Source organism: Rhinolophus ferrumequinum, chromosome 21 (assembly GCF_004115265.2).
Source record: "Rhinolophus ferrumequinum isolate MPI-CBG mRhiFer1 chromosome 21, mRhiFer1_v1.p, whole genome shotgun sequence".
NCBI classification, from domain to species: domain Eukaryota; kingdom Metazoa; phylum Chordata; class Mammalia; order Chiroptera; family Rhinolophidae; genus Rhinolophus; species Rhinolophus ferrumequinum.
The window spans coordinates 18,388,909-18,408,269 of NC_046304.1; the positions used below are offsets into that span (position 1 = coordinate 18,388,909).

The following is a 19,361-nucleotide window of genomic DNA, read 5'->3' on the forward strand; positions in this document are numbered from 1 at the left end:
AGGTTTTTTTTCTGTAGGAAATGAAGAACATGTAGAAAAGTAGAAGAAAAATTACATATAATCCCACTACCTAAAGCCCCTAGGCTTAAATACACACACACGCACCCCTCCCAGTTACATATTCTTATTGTAAAAAATGAAAACAATACAGATAAAACACAAGTCTGCTTTGATCCTTCTAAAATCCCTGTCCCTTCCCCAGAGTATAAATTTTTCTATGCATATACAAATATACATAATGTGTATATATATGTGTGTATATACATATATACACACACATACACATATATATACACACACATATATACATAGGTATAGTTTTTAAAATTTTAACAAAAATAATATACTATCTGGCAACTTGCTTTTTTCACTTAATAATATAATATAGAATCTTCCCAGGACAGTATATACAAATCTACCTCATTCTTTTTAATCATTGCCCAGTTCTATAATTTAGCTATTCCCCTAGTGACGGTCATTTATATTGACAGTATTTTGCTATTGCAAACAATGCTGCAAAGATTAGCCATGTTTATTATATGAATATATCTATAGGTGTCCTTGAAGAGGAATTGCCCGAAGAATATGTACATTTAAATATTTTCATAGGTACCACCACCTTGCCCTCGTTACACCAATGTGTACTCCCACCACCATGTATGAGACAACCTGCTTCCCATCCTGTAATTGTTTGATGTTATGAACTTTGGTAGTTTTTAACTAAACTGCTAAGTGAGCAATAATATACCTCTTTTATTTCACATGTCTGTGAACATTACTGAGGCTGAATAACTGTTCCTATTTGTTGGCCATTTGTATTTCTGCATCTTTGAATTGACTGTCCTTATTCTTGACCATAGCTGTGTGGGGCCTTGGACTTGAGCCAGTGATCCAGCTTGGCCATGTGCTCATTGGGTCGCCTTCACTTGTTTGAGCTTTACTGTCCATATACAACAGTTCTGTCCAGCATTAAGATTTTATGTCTAGACTTATTTTAGTCACAGTTGCGCTGATAATCATTTATGTACTTTACTATTCTCTCTACCATCCCATTTAGATGGCAAGAATGTGCCCATTGGGTATCATTCTTGAGGGTTTACTTTGGGCTAGGTGTTAGATGAAGGGCTTATATACACAGTTCATTTAATTCCCATGCTTTATATGGTAGGTACTATTATTATCTCCATTGTACAAAGGAGAAAACAGAGGCACCGAGGCCTTAAGTGACTTAACCCAAGATAGCATAAATGTTAACTCCGATTTGTTCCCAGGTTTGTTGCCTGACATCTGAAAGCTAAGCTCTTTCATTAGTTTTATTTATCTTGTATCCCGTGCATTTAATAGATGCTTGATAGATACATATTTCCCCAGTATTTTGTCATACAGCTCTGCAAACATTTAGAAAAGTTAAAGAATTTTATAGTGAATAACCCTCACCTTGTAGATTCTGTAATTAACACTTTACTGTTTTTGCTTTAACACATATTTATCCCTTGATCCATCCATCAAGCCATCTTACATTTTGATGCATATCAAAGTAAATTGTAGACATTAGTATACTTTGCCCCAAATACTTTAGCATATATATCATTAATTAGAATTCAGTATTTATTTACAGTTCTTTTTTCCTTTTGAGTGAATATTTTACACAATGAAATAAATGCACGAACTTTATGTGCACTATTTGATGACTATTGACAAATGTGTATACCAAACCCCTATCAAGATACGTAAAATGAACCTCATCCCAGAAAGTTCCCTCATGTCCTTTTTCAGGCAATCCCTACCCCCACCCCCACTTCCCAGAGGTAACCACTGTTCTGATGATGATGATTTTTTTTTTTTTTACCATTGGTTAGTTTTGCCTGTATTAGAACTTCATATAAATAGTACCATATCAGTATGTACTCTTTTGTCAACCACTTCTTTTACTGTCACTTGACATAATGTTTTTGAGATTCATCCCTGTTGTGTGTATCAGTAATTGCTTCCTGTTTATTGCTGAATAGTATTCCATTGTATGAATTTGTAAATTGTTTCTCCTCTTGGTGAAATGATAGATGCACATTTGAGTTGCATGGTCCTTGACCTCAAAATGCTTTCTGTCTTAAAGCGATAAAGCAGTTGAGTTGACTGAGTCAATTGTACTTTGCTTTGATTGTGAGGATAGCAGGGTCAAAATGATTTAGGTACATACCCTACTTTTCATACATTCCCTAATTTACACACATACCTTTCCTCCACTTTCAATTAGGAAAGGCCTCCGGGAGTAGGGTGAGGAGAGAAAGGCAGAGAAGGTGGTCAGAAAAACTGTAAGGTTATTTTCACTGAAGAGGGGAAGAGCTGAAGAGAAGGCTGGTAGAACCTGCAGCCTAGAATGGAGAGTGGGGAGACAGTGATGAGGTTGTTGCTGCTGGAAATTTTTGGAGCTGAGGACAGGAGGTGCTAGAAATTCCAAAGTCTACAAAAAGGTAACAGACAGAGCCCAGGTCTCTAACGAATTGGGCGCTGAGGAGCAGCTGCAGCTGCATTACAGGTCTGACCCTAGAGGAGGAGTCTCAGGTAACTCCAGACATGTGGCACAGGAGAGAACCCACGCCACCGCCAGGCCTGGCAATTGTAAGGGTGACAGGAGGGAAGGGGTACCTTGTGAGCTGTGCACATAACAGTGGCAAAACAGGGGTGATGAGGGAAGGGCTGAAAGGGACCCAGTCTTTAAAGGCCTCAGGGTTGGCATTAGAGGTGTGACTTTGGCAGAAAGTTAATAACTAACCTGTGTCCACAAGAGACTTAGATATTTGAAATTTCAGAGCTAGAAGAGACCTAGATCATCTAGTCCAACCTTGAGCAAAGTGACAGGTTCAAGGTCCCCCGGCGATTTGTTGGCAGATCCAGGCCAACATACCAGATCTAACATTTCTGGCCAGCACTACCCGTGTGCTGCTGCTGTGACTGCCTGTTGTTCCTGCCTGTCGCAATGGCGAGAGGCAAGCTTTTGCCGAGACAGGGATTTATATGAAATTACTTCTCAGGGACCTTTCCAGCCCAAAGATTCTAGAATTCTGGGGCCTGTTTTCCGTTGATACTGCTCAAATATCTAGCCCCCCAGCAAAGAGCCAGGATTGGGTAAGAATTGCAGTGCGAGAATTGGAGACCAAAAGGTGTGTTGATAGGACAGCATTGAAGGCATTTGGTTTCTCTGTGGTTGGGCTGAGTCCTAGATACTCGTTTGACCCCTCCCAGTCCCCAAGGTGGCTTTCTTTCTTCATTTCCTCACAGGTGCCCCTTGGAGCCATCTTCCAAACTAGCCCTTTAAAACAGTGCAAGCAGTGGTGGGTGAGGGGTAAGATGGACAGTGACCATCTGAAGATCTCATGTCCTGGCATGTGGTAGGTCTGTGCCCCACCCCCATCAATGGTGCAGGAGGAGAGACTCCCCGGGTCAAAGTAAAGCCCTGAAGAGAGTATGCCTGCTGGCAGGGACTCCCCCATCCAAAATCAGTCCAGACCTACTTGGCCACGGTCGCCCCTGACTTTGAGCCTCTTGGGCCCCATTTCCTGTCTTCCCACTCCCAGATACTGTGTATGGAGCATTTAGAACCAAAAAGTTCAAAAGGAACTTTGTTTCACCAGGTAGAAACTGAGGTCAGAGGAAGAAAGGGGTGCCTGCTAGGTCCACAGGGAGCTAGTGACTAGACCAGATTTTCCACCCCTTTGCAACTAAAGAGTTCTCTAGCATTGTAGTGTCCAGTCAGATAGCCGCTAGCCACACAGGGCTGTTGAATTGTGGTTACTCTGCATTGATATAGGCTCTGAGGGTAAACTATGTGCTGGATTTCAAAGATAATATGGAAAAGAAAATGCAAAACTATCTCGATATATTTTATATAGATTACAGGTTGAGGTAACAATATTTTGGATATATTTACATTAAATGAAATATATCATTAAAGTTAATTTCACCTGTTTCATTTTACTGTTTTTAATGTGGCTGCTAGAACATTTTAAATTACATATATGACCCAAATTATATTTCTTGTGGACAGTGCTGCTCTGGAAAGGATAGTTGATCTCTTAGGAACCACATGAATCAGGGTGTTGGGCAGAGGGGAAGCAATGAGCCAGTGTACCAGGCCCCTTGGGCGTTCTTGGCCTGGATACCTTCCTAGGCATTGTACTTGGCTTCGGGGTCCCTCTCAGTAGAATGTGGAGCCTGGAGGGCCCTGCTTGGTGGTGGGTGTTGGGTCTACATAGAGGAAAGGCCTCTCCGGGGCCTTGCAAGAGGTCATTGTTGGAAGGAATAAGGTTGTAGTTCTTGTGTCTAGAACTCAGAGCCAGAGACCTTTATGGAGAAGGAAAAAGTTACATTTAATTTCTAATTAGGTGGTATGGCCTATTTCTACTTCTTGTTCCCTGCTGGTTAGAACAAGAAAGGCTCTCTCAACTCCACCCCCACTTGGTTTTTCTCAGTCCTGTCCCCAGTCAGGTGTGCAGAGGGGTGGGAGGAGGTTGGCTGCCTAGACACACTTGCCCTGGAGCTGGGGGTTTGCTCTCAGGCTGCTATATTTAGGTGTTGATCTGGGCAAAAGGATGTGAGTTTTTCAGGATCCTGTTTATCCAGCAGACCCCACCCACCCCACCCCCACCTCGCAGCTGTCTCTCCTCTGTTCAGTCTGGAACTTCCCCTTACTTCCCTCCCTGCTTCACTTTGGGCACCCAGGCCCTAGGAAGAAAACAATATTTGCCACTGAATCCCAATGTTCCCCCTTATTAGCTGTATGACAACTAACGTATGCTTAATTTCCTGAGCCCCGTTTTCTCATGTGTAAAGTAGAGATTATGATACCTACCTTGCAGGAATGCTGTGAGGTTCAAATGAAGTCGTATGGGTAAATTATGCCTGGCAAGTGGTAGTCATTAAGTAAGTATTGGTTCTTTGAGGTCTCCTGTCAGGCAGGAGCTAAGCCTGCTGCGCTGGGGCTATCGAGGCTTTAGGATGAGCCCAGTAGCATGTGATGCTGTGGGGAGTTGATGGTACACAGAGTCCCTTTCCTTTCCCCCTTGTGTTTGAAACAAGTCAGGTCCCAAGTTGGCTTGATGGCAGCCTCTTGCCGGGAGGTCAGATCTCCCAGGTGCCACCTTCATGCACACTTAAGCCTCGGACTATCAGGCACCACAGGAAATGAGAGGCTTTGGAGTTTGGGCTTTTACAAACTAATTTAAACATCAAGTTTCCTTATTTGTAAAATGGGGGTAATAGTAGACCTCCCCCATAGCAGTGTTATGAGGCGTAGCTTGACTGAGACAGTACGTATTGTGTAATGCAGAGCACCTAGCACCTAGCGAGTACTCGGTGAGGGTAGCTGTGCTCAGCAGTTGGCCATGTCTGGGCTGGAGATGCGAAAGAGGCTCCGCTCCAATAATCTCTCTCTCTCTCTTTCTCTCTCTGCCTGCAGCAGCAAGGTGGGGCATAAAGGCCCTGTGCTAAGCACCCACAATCCCCTGGGGGTGCCACCCCTCCAAACAGCACCCCCACCATGTTTAACCTAATGAAGAAAGACAAGGACAAAGATGGCGGGCGGAAGGAGAAGAAGGAGAAAAAGGAGAAGAAGGAGCGGATGTCAGCGGCGGAGCTGCGGAGCCTGGAGGAGATGAGCCTGCGACGTGGCTTCTTCAACCTGAACCGCTCCTCCAAGCGTGAATCTAAGACGCGCCTGGAAATCTCCAACCCCATCCCCATCAAGGTGGCCAGCGGCTCCGACCTGCACCTGACTGACATTGACTCTGACAGCAACAGGGGCAGCGTCATCCTGGACTCGGGCCAGCTCAGCACAGCCAGCTCCAGCGATGACCTCAAAGGTGAGGAAGGCAGCTTCCGTGGCTCCGTGCTGCAGCGGGCCGCCAAGTTCGGCTCCCTGGCCAAGCAGAACTCACAGATGATTGTCAAGCGCTTCTCCTTCTCCCAGCGAAGCCGGGATGAGAGTGCCTCCGAGACCTCCACCCCCTCGGAGCACTCTGCTGCCCCATCTCCGCAGGTGGAGGTGAGGACTCTGGAGGGACAGCTGGTGCAGCATCCTGGCCCAGGCCTCCCTCGACCAGGACCCCGGTCCCGAATCCCTGAGCTGGTGACGAAAAGGTTTCCAGCTGACCTGCGCTTGCCTCCCGTGGTGCCCGCGCCACCCCCTGCCCTCCGGGAGCTGGAGCTGCAACGAAGGCCCACTGGAGACTTTGGCTTCTCCCTGCGGCGTACAACCATGCTGGATCGGAGCCCCGAGGGCCAGGTCTATCGGAAGGTGGTTCACTTTGCTGAGCCCGGTGCGGGCACCAAGGACCTGGGCCTGGGGCTGGTGCCGGGTGATCGTCTGGTGGAGATAAATGGACACAATGTGGAGAGCAAGTCCAGGGACGAGATTGTAGAGATGATCCGGCAGTCTGAGGACAGCGTGCGGCTCAAGGTGCAGTCCATCCCGGAGCTCAGCGAGCTGAGCCGGAGCTGGCTGCGGAGTGGCGAGGGACCCCGCAGGGAGCCAGCTGATGTGAGTGTTTCCCTGGGCGGCGCGGGTTGAGCAGGGAGTGGGATTGCTGGCGTCTTCTGCGATTGCACTTCGGTGGATGTTTGGGGTACCCAAAAGCTGTCGTCAGAGCCTAACGAGTGTGTGAGTGGTGAAGCTGGGCCACTCCTTGGACTCCAGGGACCACTTACCTGGCCTGTGGGGAGGAGCGACCTCAGCTGGGGGTGATACACAGTCATACAAGCTTTATGATACAAGAGTGGATTAGGGCACCATAGTTCCTGAGCCCTAAATGGGGGCATGGAGGCTAACATGTGCCATTTCCAGACATGAGAGACAGTACTACTCGTCCCGACTGGTATGTGGACTACAGTGTAGGGTTTCCATGTTATTTAGCTATGAGAGGTGAGAAAAAGATGCATTATTTCACATCAGGGCTGTCAGAAAGCATCTGGGATGTACAGCTGCTGAGGCGTGACCTCAGATCCCCTGTTGCCCCCCGAGTGAGTGAGGAGTTGAATACCAGGTAAGGCTGCAGAGATAAGCAGGGCCCAAGTCATGAAAGACCTTGTAAACCATGATAGGAGTTTAGATTTTATCCCAGTGAAATGGGACCATTGTAGGGTTTGAAGCAGGGAATGACTGGATCTGATTTATAAAGATCACTTGGGCTCCAAGAGTTTGAGTACGTTTCCTGGAGGAAAGAAAAGCATGGCTCTGGAAAAGCAACGGGGATTAAGCCTACAGAGATAGTATGACCTGACTGTCCCTGAGACCCCAACTATAGCATCCTGCCTGCACAAAACAGCAGTGGGAGGGGGTGACATAGGAACAGAAGAGATTTAGATTAGACGTATCTATCAGAGTTAGCAGATATCTGTTTCTTTACCAAGGACTGACCCAATCTAACCCCTGAAAAGATGGTCTCTAGGAGGACGGGGATCTCTAAGGCCAGGGGTCTTTTGATAGGGTAGCTATGTATCAGTTTGGAATGTTCTGCCTGGAGACAGCCCATGAAGGACAAGTTGGCCTCTGGCCATCCCCCCTTTCCCAGCTTTGCCTTTTAGGACTGTCCAGATCTGGTCCCTGAAGCCTGACCCGTGCACAGCCTGGCCAGGACCTTTCAGCACTAAGTGACCAGCCAGATATGTCCAAGTTAGAAGTGGGAGGAAATGCTAAGGAAGCAGGCAGAGTCCCGGTCCTAGCTTTCTCCCGGGGAAGGGAAGTGGCTGATCAGATGGCTGCTCAGCCAACCAGCATATCAGGGCTGGAGGGCCTGGGAGCGGCAGGGTCAGACTCTGGCAGGAAGCACGGGAATTGGGTTCCAGACCTTCCTTTACCCTGGGGCTGGTGGGGTCAGGCAGCTTTGCTAGTTAGGAAGGGGTAGTGAGTGGGAGGGAGGCCTGTTGTGGAATCCAGGGAAGGAGCTGGCCACATTTATTCCAGAATCACCTTGAGCACCTACTCTGTGTTAGCCACCAGGCTAGACTGAGCACGAAGAGCCACAGCTTAGAGGGAGTGGTCTTTACCTCAGAACCAAAGACCAGACCGTGTTGCCAAGTCGATCTGCTATCTCCCAGGCTAGCATTGCTTTCAACAGATGGAATTTTCTTCTTAAAGAATGAACCCCCAGGGGATGGTTGCCAACTCCCTGCTGAACCACAGCATAGGCCTCTGTGGGGCTCAGGACCTGGCATCGCAGATGCTGTTTCATTTTCTCTCTATAACACAGGGATCATCCCGGCATCTCATATTTCCCAACCACTCTCTTTCCCAACTAGCTGCTGCTACCCCATCCCTGGGGGAGTGGATGCTGTAGCTTTGGAGGCCCTGGTGGATCCTACCTTACAGCTGGTATCCCGGAAATGCTGGCTTGCTCTAGCCCCATGAGGCAAGCCCAGCTGGTACTTCTTTCCCCACCTGGGGGATCTGGCAGGGGGCACAGTACAAAGCCCCATCTTTATGAGTCTCCTAGAGCCATCTGACAGGACACGAAGAAGCACAGGCCTGAGAGAAGCCCCGGATCTCTTCTTACCTGGGTAGATGGTGGGGAACTCATGCCACAGCAGAGAAGAGCAGAGTGAGCCAGCGTTCCAGCTTCCTGGGACAGATCACGAGCTGGTGTGGGAGTGCTGCAGCCTCTTCTGAGGCTCTCACCCTCTATCTCCTCTTCTTCCTCCCACTTGTACTCCTGCTCCTTTTCTTGGCAGCAGTTCTAATCCCAGTTCCATGCCAAGAAAAGAGTCTTCCCGCCTCCTCCATACTCCCGAGTGGGGTACCCTGACAACTCTAGCCCCACAGGGACAGCTCTGGCAGTCACCCTGCCCATGAGGCCATCCATCAACTGTGTCCACACGTTGCCTGTCCCCAGGGAGCTCTGAAGGAGCTGGCTAACCATCTGTTCTCTTTCTTCACACAGATGGGGGCCAGGCCCCATGGCTCCTGTCCATGGCCTGTTCAGATGGCCCCGGGGAGAGACAGCCCCTTGGGTTTCCTTCTCACATGGTGTGTGTCCAGAAAGCTTGGCTCACACCTTGTTCATATGTCCCTGTAGCTGCTAGACAAGAGTCCATTGGGAGGAGGCATGAGCCATAGTAGTAGGATAGACTTGGGGCCTGACAGAAATCACTCAGCACGCTTGAGAGAATCAGCCCTTCTCCCACCATCTCTCCTTCCACTCACCTAGCTGTTAAACAAACCTTTGTTGAGCATTTACTGTGTGCTAGGGCCTGGGATGCCGCAGGGAGCAGCACATAATCCCAGCGCCAAGGAACTCATAGTCTAGTGAGAGAGATGGTCACGTAGCAGACAACGACAGTGCCATTTGAGAAGCTCAGTGACAGGGGCCAGTATAGGTCTCTAGGTAGCACAGTAAAGGAACTTCAAGTACAGCCTTTGGAATGAGTCAGAGAGAGCTGACATCTCTGACATGAGTATAGGGGAGACAGGAGGAAGGAAATGGCCGTATTAGACCCATGTCAAGGCCTAGAGGTTGGAGAGAGAATGACACAGTTGGGGAATTAGGCTGGGGGACAGTGCATAGGGACAGTATTGAGAGAAGCAAGCAGGGGCCAGTCACAAAGGCCCTCGTGGGTCATCATAGGGAATGTAAACTTGAACCTAAGGGCAATATAGGGGTTTAATAGGGACAGGTTTTAGAAAATCTCTGTCTGTTTATGGAGAATGCTTTCAGGTATAGCAAGGGTAGCTGTGGGTGGAATCGTGAGGGAGCTATTGTTGTGATGCTAGTAGAGTGAAGGGAGGCCGGAACTTGGGTAGAGGCATGGGAGATGGAGAGAGGTATCAGGTGTGAGCAACTGAGGTAGGCTCTGGAGTGTTGGCGACCAACTGGGGTGAGGGAAGGAGGAGAGGAGGGGTCCAGTGTGATTGCCAGGTTCGGGGGAAGTTGCTAAATTCTTTCCTTGGCTCCTCAGGGCAAGTGTTTTTAGATCCATTACTCTTCAGTTTTCTACAGTCAAAGAGTTCTCTGAGCCTGGTGAGATTAAGGGAGGTGTTGGTAAAGATGAGGGTCTTAAAACCCCAGTTGAGTCAAAATTCCTCTGTCCAGTTCCATGAGTCTAGGTGGGAAAGTCAATGCCCACTGAGAAGGGGTAGAGGCCGTATGGGAACGAGAGTCTGGCAGAGAGGGAGCCAGTCCCTTCCATGTGTATCCTCAGTCGGCCCATGGTGTGGGCCAAGTAGATAGTCTGGGAATGTAGGATGTTTCTGCTGAGCTCAGAAAAGCCCACCGGGGGATGTGATTGTCTTCCTGCTGCTAAGAGCCTGAAGCGCCGGCCTTCCTGGGAGCCCTACCCAGAAAGCACTGCTTCCTTGAGCTTTTGAGGGTGTGGTAGGAGGGGAGAAGTGAGGGTTTAAAGGAAGACCTACCCCCCTGCCCCCCAGTCAAGTCTAGTTTCCTGAGCCCTGTGGCACTGTCAGGCATTTGCTGGAGATCTGTGATACTGTTTCTTCTCCCGTTGGACCTTGGGGTTTGTCCACAAAGTGATGTGAGGTCCCTGCAGAGGTTGTCACATCTGTCTAGACCACCTCCACCCTCAGGAGAACCTAGCAGAGGGCATGTTATGGTGGAAAGAGCATGGACCAGAAGACCTTCATTGAGTTTTAATGAAGTTACAAACTTTTCTTAGCCTCAGTGTGCTCATTCCCTTAAACATTTAATGAAGTCTGTTTAAGGACCAGGCATTACTCTAGGCACTGGTGGATTAAGAAAAGAAAATAACATCTTTCTTTGAGAAAGCACAGACTTAAGTAAAGAAAGGCAACCACGCACCAGAATGACTATGGCAGAAGTCTGTACAGGTGTAAACAGTGGGTGGGAAGGCGGAGGTGGCCTGTTATGCCTAGGGAGAAGGGGTGACAGTTAGGAGAGGCCTCTTAGAGGTCATGACCCTTGACTTAAATAAATGGGCCTTATTTTATCCACACAGAATTTGAGAAGATGAAATCAGAGAAGAATGCACACCCAATTAACTCACTGCAGTTTTCTCTGAGAAGGAAAATAAGGCTGGAGCTAAAGGGAGACTTAGTTTTTATTCTGTTTACTATACTTTATGGATCTTTATTTAAGATACACATGTTTATATACTAGGTAAGATCACTTATGTAGACTTTGGCAGGTAATAAATGCTTAGGAAGATTCATATCTTTCCCTTTGCCCAGTTTCTAAAGCCATCCAGAGAGGGTCATTTGGCAGCTTCCTTATAATCCATCCTACAGCTTGCTCATCCTTGTTCCTGATAAGGTTTTCTTTCCAATGGGAACTCCTGCTGCTTTTGTCCAAACTCTGTCACTGTGGCTCTGAAAGACAGCCAGCTGAAAGGAGAGATGGGACACTGGGTGTTCCTAACTTTTTCCAGCTTCTTAGAGCTCAGCTTCTCAGGCTTGCAGGTGTGGTCATCAGTGGTCCTGCAGGAGACAGGCCAGTCAGGGTTACCTGCATCTGGGAGAAGGGAAAGGGCCCCTTTGCTATAGGGGGAGCCCTAGACCTCTGCGTGGAAACTGTATGAGCCTAATCAACTTTGTCCCCAGGACGCTTGCGTGCTGTCATGAGTGGGGCCTGCAAGATTCCAAGGAAACTCTTGAAATTGTACTGCTTCCAGGTCTGCCAGGCTAGCCGCTGAGCAATGGGCTTTCCCAGGGGCATCTGGTGGTGCCAGCGCAGCTGGGTGCTGCCTGGCCTCAGTGTTCTAGGAGGCTTCCGTTCCTAATGTTACTCCAAATGATCCTTGGAGAGTTTTTTGTTTTTTAAACAGGAGATTTTTACTTCATTTTGTGCCAAATCTGCAGGCACTTTTGGCTGCACAGTCTCACCATGTGAGAGCCCTGGCTTGGGAGCTCAGAGTAGGACCCAAACTGAGTGCTTTTGGTAATAAAAGGCCAGTGGGTAGGTGTCAAGGGCATGAGAACTGATGGATGACAGGTCTTTAGGAGCATTTTGGGGGGTTATCTATCCTGGATTAGTGGGGTGCGTGGGACCAGCGGGATAGAGTGGTGGACTAGGTTATTTCTATTCCGCTAGGTCTCCCTTCTCTGTCCTCAGAGGCACAATTCTGCCTTCTTCCCAACGACACGCTAGACAAACTGCAGCCTCAGAGTGCCCTGACCACGCAGCCCGTGGGTGGTGGGCATAGTGCCCGGGCCACATTGAACTGGGTGTGGGTGCGTGTTATGGTCATTGGTTGTTTTTGCAGGCGCAGCTTGGAACCCTGGTGCGGGGGCAGGGCCTTGATTGAGGTAGCCTGCCCTGGCCCCTTCCGGCCCTGGCCAGAACCCCTCTGGCCCACCCTGCTACCCCTGACCACTCTGTGCTCTGTTTCTTTCTAATCTCTCTTATTTACACTGAAATGGTTCTGGAAAATACCAGATATGCAAACACCCAGACTGGGGGTGAATGAGGAGTGGGGTGAAGGGGGGTGTGTGGCGGGTGGGAACACAAGTATTTTAAAAATGCTGCAAATCTCTACAGCGTTTCCCAGAAACCACAAGCACGCGTTCTGCCTGCCAGCAGGGCTCCCGCCACCCCACTACACTAAGCTGCTGGATTCTCTTCACTGTAGCCTGGGGTGGAGAGCAGCGTATGTGGGGGTGGGGGCCGGTGACCCAGTTGGGGAGGGGGCACCCCTGCTGCCTGGGCAAGCTGCCTGGCGCCTCCATTGTTAGTCCTAGGCAGTGGGTATGGATGTGTCCCAGGCATCCAGCAGCACTGTGGGCACCTACCATGCCAGACAGGCATTTCGAAGGAGTAGCGTCTTCATGGCTCCCCACCTCCTGCTGAGCAGTTTTTGGGGGGGCAGTGAACCCTAGAGTCCTACGTGGTCCTTGGCAGCAGCTTCTGTTCTGTTAAATATAGGGGACAGTGTCAACAAAGCTTAGTTTTTCAGTCGTTGGCTCTAGTTTGGTTGGGAAACAGTTTCCGTAGACCTGGGTTGCCACTCTGGCTCCCTTAATCTCCCGCCATATGTTCCTCAGAACCAGGGCATGGCATTCTGCCCTGTCACGGCTCAGCCTGGCTGGCCACTTTGCACAGAAGATGCTCGGGTAGGAAAGAATGTCGGGTCTTTGTCCAGTATAGCGTCTAGTATGGTGCGTGGCGCATACATGCTCCTGAAGTGTTATTTAAGTGATCTGAGAAAGATTCAGCTGAACAGAAATGCCTTGAAGGGAAGGCATGAAAAATAATAGCAAGGATGAGGGTGGTGGCTAGCATTCACTATCCATTAGGCGCTGTTCTCGGTGTTTTATATATACGAACTCATTTAATCTTCCCAACCACCCTCTGAAGTAGGTATTATCATCATCTCTACTTCCGCCATGAGGTGCTGGATTACAGAGAGGTTAAGGTTAGGTAAGTTGCCTAAGGTTGCAAGGCTATCAAGTGACTCGTCAGGATTTCACCTCAGGGCATCGGCTCCTTACTCTTCACTAGTGTACCCTACGGTAAGTCCACTTAAGGTCATCAATACGGTGACAAGGCAGCGTATAATGAAACCAATTTTACAATAGGCTAATAAGCAAGAGTGAAATAGTGAAATGATGTTGAACGAAATGACGTTATTTATTATTGGAGGAACTGTGGTATAGGGTGGGCGAAGGCAGTGTCTGGATGTCCTTATACATCCACTGGCCAGCCCAGGCCTGGGCCCTTCTGATTCCTGCTGCCCTGGAAGCCTCTTCTCCAGAAGGGATGGGGAAGCCAGAGGACTGGCCACTCTTGCTCTTTGGACTGTGAACCACGGAAGGCGTGACCCTTACTCTCAGATAAGCCAGAGGAAGTGAGCCCCCGGGGCAGCAGGCGGGATTTAATCTTGTGGGAGCTGGGATAGGTGCTGGAAAGGGTGGCTGGGGGAAGCCTTAGGAAGAGAAGCAGCATCTGTCTTGGCAGTGATGGGTGTGGTCCCCCAGCGGGAGGGTGGAGAGCACTTTTGCCCTTTACACATCTCCCAGGTGAGATCCTAGAGGGCAAGGATGTTGCCCCCATCACCTTTTTGGCCCTTTACTGACATGCTAGTGCTGACCTCCGCAGCATTTGGGGTGGCAGGATCCCCGATTGTCACCTCTGACCAAGAACAGGTCCTCTTCTGTAGCACAGGGGCAAGGACTATTATTTCGTAGTGTGCACGGTGGGGAAAAGCTGAGAAGCATGGCCTGGCAAAGTGCCTAGCAGGTAGTGGGTGTGCAATGCAGAGTTCTCCTTTGCTTCTACCATTGAGTCCCTGCTGTTCCTTTAGTCTGTAATGCTTTTCCCTGCACACCCTCAATGCACTCATACTCACATCACTTCCTCAGGGAAGCCTTCCCTGCTGCTCTCAGACCATGTCAGGTCTGCACCCTGGCAGCACCCCATCGTTCACCTTCAGAGCATAGGTTGTAATTAATTAGCTCTCTTCTTGTTTCTCCAGTGTCGGAGAGCCCCAGGAGAGCAGGGGAGAGTTGTTGAAGTACTGGTTTCCCATTCTTTGTCCGGTTTTCCTTGTTTAGATGAGTTTGGGTCCCTAGAACCTTCCCATTCCTGCCTCCACACCCTGACTCTGTTTCTTGTGTCCCTGGTCACTCAGCATCTCCCACAGGAGTGGAGGAGAGATGGGCTCTAGGCAGCCAGAAGTAGGAGCCAGGGGAAGGAGCTCTGGGAGGAGGCTACCGGGAACGGCCTCCCTCTGCACTGCAGCCCCAGGAAGGCACCAGGTTTGGGTGAGCAGCAGATTCAGGGTTATGTCAGGTCACACGGTGTCCGGCCCTGGAGAACTGGATTACAGAAAGGTTAAGGTTAAGTAAGTTGCCTGAGGTTTGTTGCCTGAGATCCCCCAGGGGATCCTGGAAGAATGTGCCTGTCTTACTGGCTGCAGGTCTCTGAGGGGGTGGAATGTGTCCCAGCAGGGTTCAAAGCTTCCTCTTCCCTTCTGCTGCTTTCCTTGGGTTGCCTGCATGCTGGAATGTCGGCAGGCTGGGAATTTTCACAGCAAGGATTTTCCCCAGTCAGAGCAACAGATTCCAGCTGGAGCCTGGGGACAGCTCCTGGCTGAACTCAGTTCCTACCCTCTCTGGGAGATGCAAACATCTGTCTCCCCATTGGGCCAGGCCAGGGGTAACCTGGGCTTCTGGAGGTGTGGGGCTCAGGAGAGGCAGTGAGAGGCCTTGGGGACCAGAGACGCCACCTCAGTGAGCAGAGAATGTGGCTGTGGCCATATCCCACAGGACTTACTTCCTCCAGCCATTCGTGAGTCATGGAGGGGAACAGCCTCAGATTCCATCCTCAGGTGGGGCTGTGCCTGCCAGACCCAGGTTCTCTGACCTTTGGGGGCCACCCAGCCTTGGTGGGATCCACACTGCTGAGTTTGTCACCTATATCTGTCCTCCACTCTGTGGGCCCCACAACACCTCTAGGGAGGGCCTGGTTCCCTTTCTTAGTGACCTTTCCGGCCCCTGTGCCCTTTGCCTCCTGATCTCACTTCTGCTGGCTCCTCCCTCCCATTCCCATTTCTGCAAGGACCTGACTCACTTCCTTTCTCCCTCCCCAGCTTCTCTTGCTGCCAGGCCCTGTGGCAGGCAGGGCACCCACAGGGAGGGAGATGTCTCACAGGGCACTTCCTGGGCTCTTTTCCCCGGAAGAAGGGCTGAGACTGCCCCTGGCTCTGGGCAAAAGAGGGTGGGGGTGGGTTGGCGTGGGGAGGGGGTATGGTCTGGGCTGTAGGGAAGGCCAGGTGCAGATGGCCCCGGCCTCTTGGCACAATCAAGGCGGGATGTCAGAGGACCTTGAAGAGCACCTGTCATACTGTGGGATTGGTTCCATGGAGGAGAAAGGCTGAAGATGTCATCCCTGTGATCAGGGAGCCTATGCTTTCTCTAGAACAGAAGGCATCTGCCAAAAGACAGATCTCAGCTCAGGGTGGCATGGGCGAGAAGCCAAGCAGTGATGGCACTGTCAGGCAGCACGAGACAGTCCTGGCTCTGTGACACCCAGTTTCATGCCCAGCCCCATCACATCCAGGGGAAAGTGTCTGGTGCCTTCCAGGGAGGTGGTGAGGGCAAGGCTCTGATAGTATCTCCTTGCCTTGGTTCTTCCTGCTGGGGGCCTGCATCCTGCATCCGGGCCTCCCCCCCCCGCCGCCCTCATCTGTGGACTGGTTTGGTGGTGGAGCTGATTGCAGAAGTGCTGGCTTCTGACAGTGAAAGGTTTCCTCCCCAAGTGGGCTGGCACCTTTTGCCTCGCCCTTCCCAGAGCTGTCCAGACTGAAGGAGCCTGTAGGCCTGGCTTTTCAGGCACTGGGGATCCAGCCTGTATTGGATTTGGCACAGCCTTGCATCTTCTGCTGCAGGTAGCCTAGGTTACCTAAAGGACACACAGGCACAGGGTGAGGTCCCCCCTTCCCTTGGGAAGGCATCAGGATGAATAGAGGCAAGAGGGAAAGTGGGCCAACTGCCTGAGAAGTCCTGGGGACGGCTGTGCGCTGTCTTCCCGGAATCAAGTGACCAGCAAACATCCCTGTTCCCCTTAGCACTTGACTTTTCCGGGCAGAGTCTCCGCTGCATGGGAAGTCTGCAGTGATCCTGATTCTGGCCTCAGGAATCCTGGACAATGTCAGGAGTTTCTTGTTTAGGTGAGATTGGGGGCGGCAGGCAGGCATGAGGCCTAGGTTTGGGGAAGGTGAGGAGTATCAGCCTGACCACCCCGCCCTGCCTGGTAGGATGTGAAGCTCCACCCCCAGAAGGCCTGTCTGTCTGTTCTTGTTCCTCCTCCAGGGCGGCTTGGCATTCCCTGCCCCCACCCATCATTACTCGGCCCTGACCTGGATAGAAGAACCAGGCTCTGTGATGGGACACCCATTTCAGCTTGGAAATGACTTGCGTCTCTCTCTCTCTCTCTCACACACACACACACACACACAGCAGAACTTAGCCTGGATTGTCCTTTTCTCCCAGACCCTTCCAAAGCATTTCTGCCATCAGCTTCCAATCCTAACCAGCCCTCACTTTCTCTGTCCAGAGGAAGGCTCGCCTCAGACTAGAGGACCTGGTCTCTGGGTTGGGGAAGGCAGAATTTTCTGGCTTTTATCAGGGACCCCCAGCTCATGTGTCTTCCTTAGACCCCTGCTTTTGAGGTCTCTCTTCTGTACCTCTGAAAGAGGGAGTCCTGCTGTGAAGAGTCCCCTACCCTCCCTCTCCACTCATTTTCTTCAAAATCCCAAAACTGCAGCTCTTATTGTTGCTGTAGAAACAGAAACTTGGCAAATATGAAGTTGAGTAGAAGGGCTGGTTTGGGCTGTAGGAACTGCTTTCAGCTCATTTTGGGCCGAGAAGAAGGAGGAAGGCAACATGGGCAGAAGGGCCCACACATCGGGAATTCATATGATTCTGTATGCGTTATTAATATTATTGGGTACATACAGCATAGACTCTGGAGCTAGACTGCTTGGGTTCAAATCCCGGCTCTGCTGCTTACTAGCCGGTGGCCTTGGGCATATCATTCCATTTCTCTGTGCCTCACTTTCCTCATCTGTAAAACAAGAATAATAATAGTACTTTCCTTGTACTTACTTTGAGGATTAAATGAATCAATACATATAAGTCACTTGGAATAGCATTCATCTCTCTCTGACTGTGGGGCAGCAGCGCTTGGTACCTGCGAGCTTGATGGGTCATTCGCCCACAGGAATGCCACAGGCCCGTTCATGACTCAGCTCTGCCCACGGGGGTTGGGAGGGCTTTACTCTTGGTCCCTGTGTGGTGCTTTGGGCCTACGGGCCTTCTAGGTGGAGACAGGGAAATAAGGCCCAGGATGGGTCCCCAAGTTTACTCAGGGTCACAGGGTAGCCTCAGAGTGGGATTGCTTTGACCTGGGCTCAGTCTAGTCTGTAGTTTGATGCCAGTTTTTAAAATTGTGCTACTTTTCCTGTGACTTCCTCCAGTCAAATCCTTGGCTGATGCCATATATTACCTTTGGAATACCAGGCTTCTTTCTACCTATTTGTTTTCTAGTTTAACAAACAAACTCTACGTTTTGGTGGTCTTTCTACTGTTAATTTTGTTTCTTCATGCCTGTCTTACCTCTGATAGCCCATCTGGATTCAGGCTAGGCAGGAACTGAGGCACAGAACGCAGAGGCAGCCCCAACCTGCCAGTTCCCCGGGTCTGTTCTCCGCTCCTTCTATCACACGTACGAGCTTGCCCAGACTCTCCCACTGGATTTTCCAATCACTGTAGCAAAACATTTTAAATTAAGTGCCTGTGATAGAATGCAATAGTGGTCAGATCCATACCCTGTTCCCTAGTGGGGCTTGTATGAACCAGGGCTGCGGGAGCTTGTATGAACCTCTCTAGCATGAGAAGCCTGCCCCAAAGTCCTTTCTCCATTGTATCCTCTGTCCCTTCTTCCTCATTTGGTTCATCCAGCTGGCAACACAGTGGGGTGTCCAGTGATGGCCCCCAGCGCCCCATGGCAGAACTGCTAGGCATACTACTCAGGACAAGGCTTCATTGGCCTTATTTGCCCTTGAACGTTCGGGGTTCTGCTGGGACTTCTCTCTCTGGGAGCACTAACATCAGATGAATCCAGCAGCGGGAGATGTGGGGAAGCCCTCAGGCCACTACATTCCAGATGTCTAACCCATGCATGGTCCAGACACTGCAGAAACAAGGAACGATTGTGTGGCACTGAGGGGCTTTCTCCCAAGCCTGGGATGCCCTGGGGTGGGGGCTGGCTTCCATTCAGCCTTGCCTTTTCAGCCCCTCTGCGTCCCAGGCTTCTGTTCTCAGGCTGGGTGTTAACTTGTGGTGACTGTCCCCGCCCCCACTTCTTTCTGAGGCCTAGGGGTCAAGGCCAGGCACATGGGGACAGGAGACTGTGGGATGGGGGTGAGAGAAAACAACAGGTAGTCAGGGGCAACACCTGAAGGCGTCTCTGGCAAGCATGACCAGCCCAAGCTGAAAGGGGGACCTTCTAGGACAGATGGAATTCTGCAACAATGGAAATGTTCTGCAGTCTGTGCTTTCCAACTTAGTAGCCATTAGCCATGTGTGGCTATTGAGCCCTTGAAATGTGGCCAGTGTGACTGAGGCACTGAATTTTAAATTTTATTTGACTTTAATTTAATCAGAAGTGCTCCCATAATTTCTTTTTACCTTCAGTTTCAATACCCACACATGGCTAGAGGCTACCATGTTGAAAAGTGTAGCTCTCTCTACTCAGCGCTCAGACACCATGAGGTGCTCTTGGAAGCTTGTCTCCTCGTGCAGTCCCCCTGGTGAGGCTGGGGATGGTGGCATTTTCCCTTCCTTTTACGAAGGAAGTCTTGTCCTCTTTGGCAATTTCTGTACTTTACCAGCTCTGGAATCC

The 19,361-nt window shown here is 50.2% G+C and overlaps 1 protein-coding gene across 1 annotated transcript in view; it reads left to right on the forward strand.

Moving 5' to 3' along the window:
- Positions 1 to 5,505: 5,505 nt before the first annotated feature.
- The window catches only part of LOC117013385 (unconventional myosin-XVIIIa), an 82,947-nt gene continuing 69,091 nt past the window's right edge, over positions 5,506 to 19,361 (forward strand). Inside the window, 1 exon segment of the mRNA XM_033090482.1 lies at positions 5,506 to 6,535. Within this exon segment, the coding sequence (XP_032946373.1) occupies positions 5,537 to 6,535 (999 nt within the window). The 5' untranslated portion in view covers positions 5,506 to 5,536.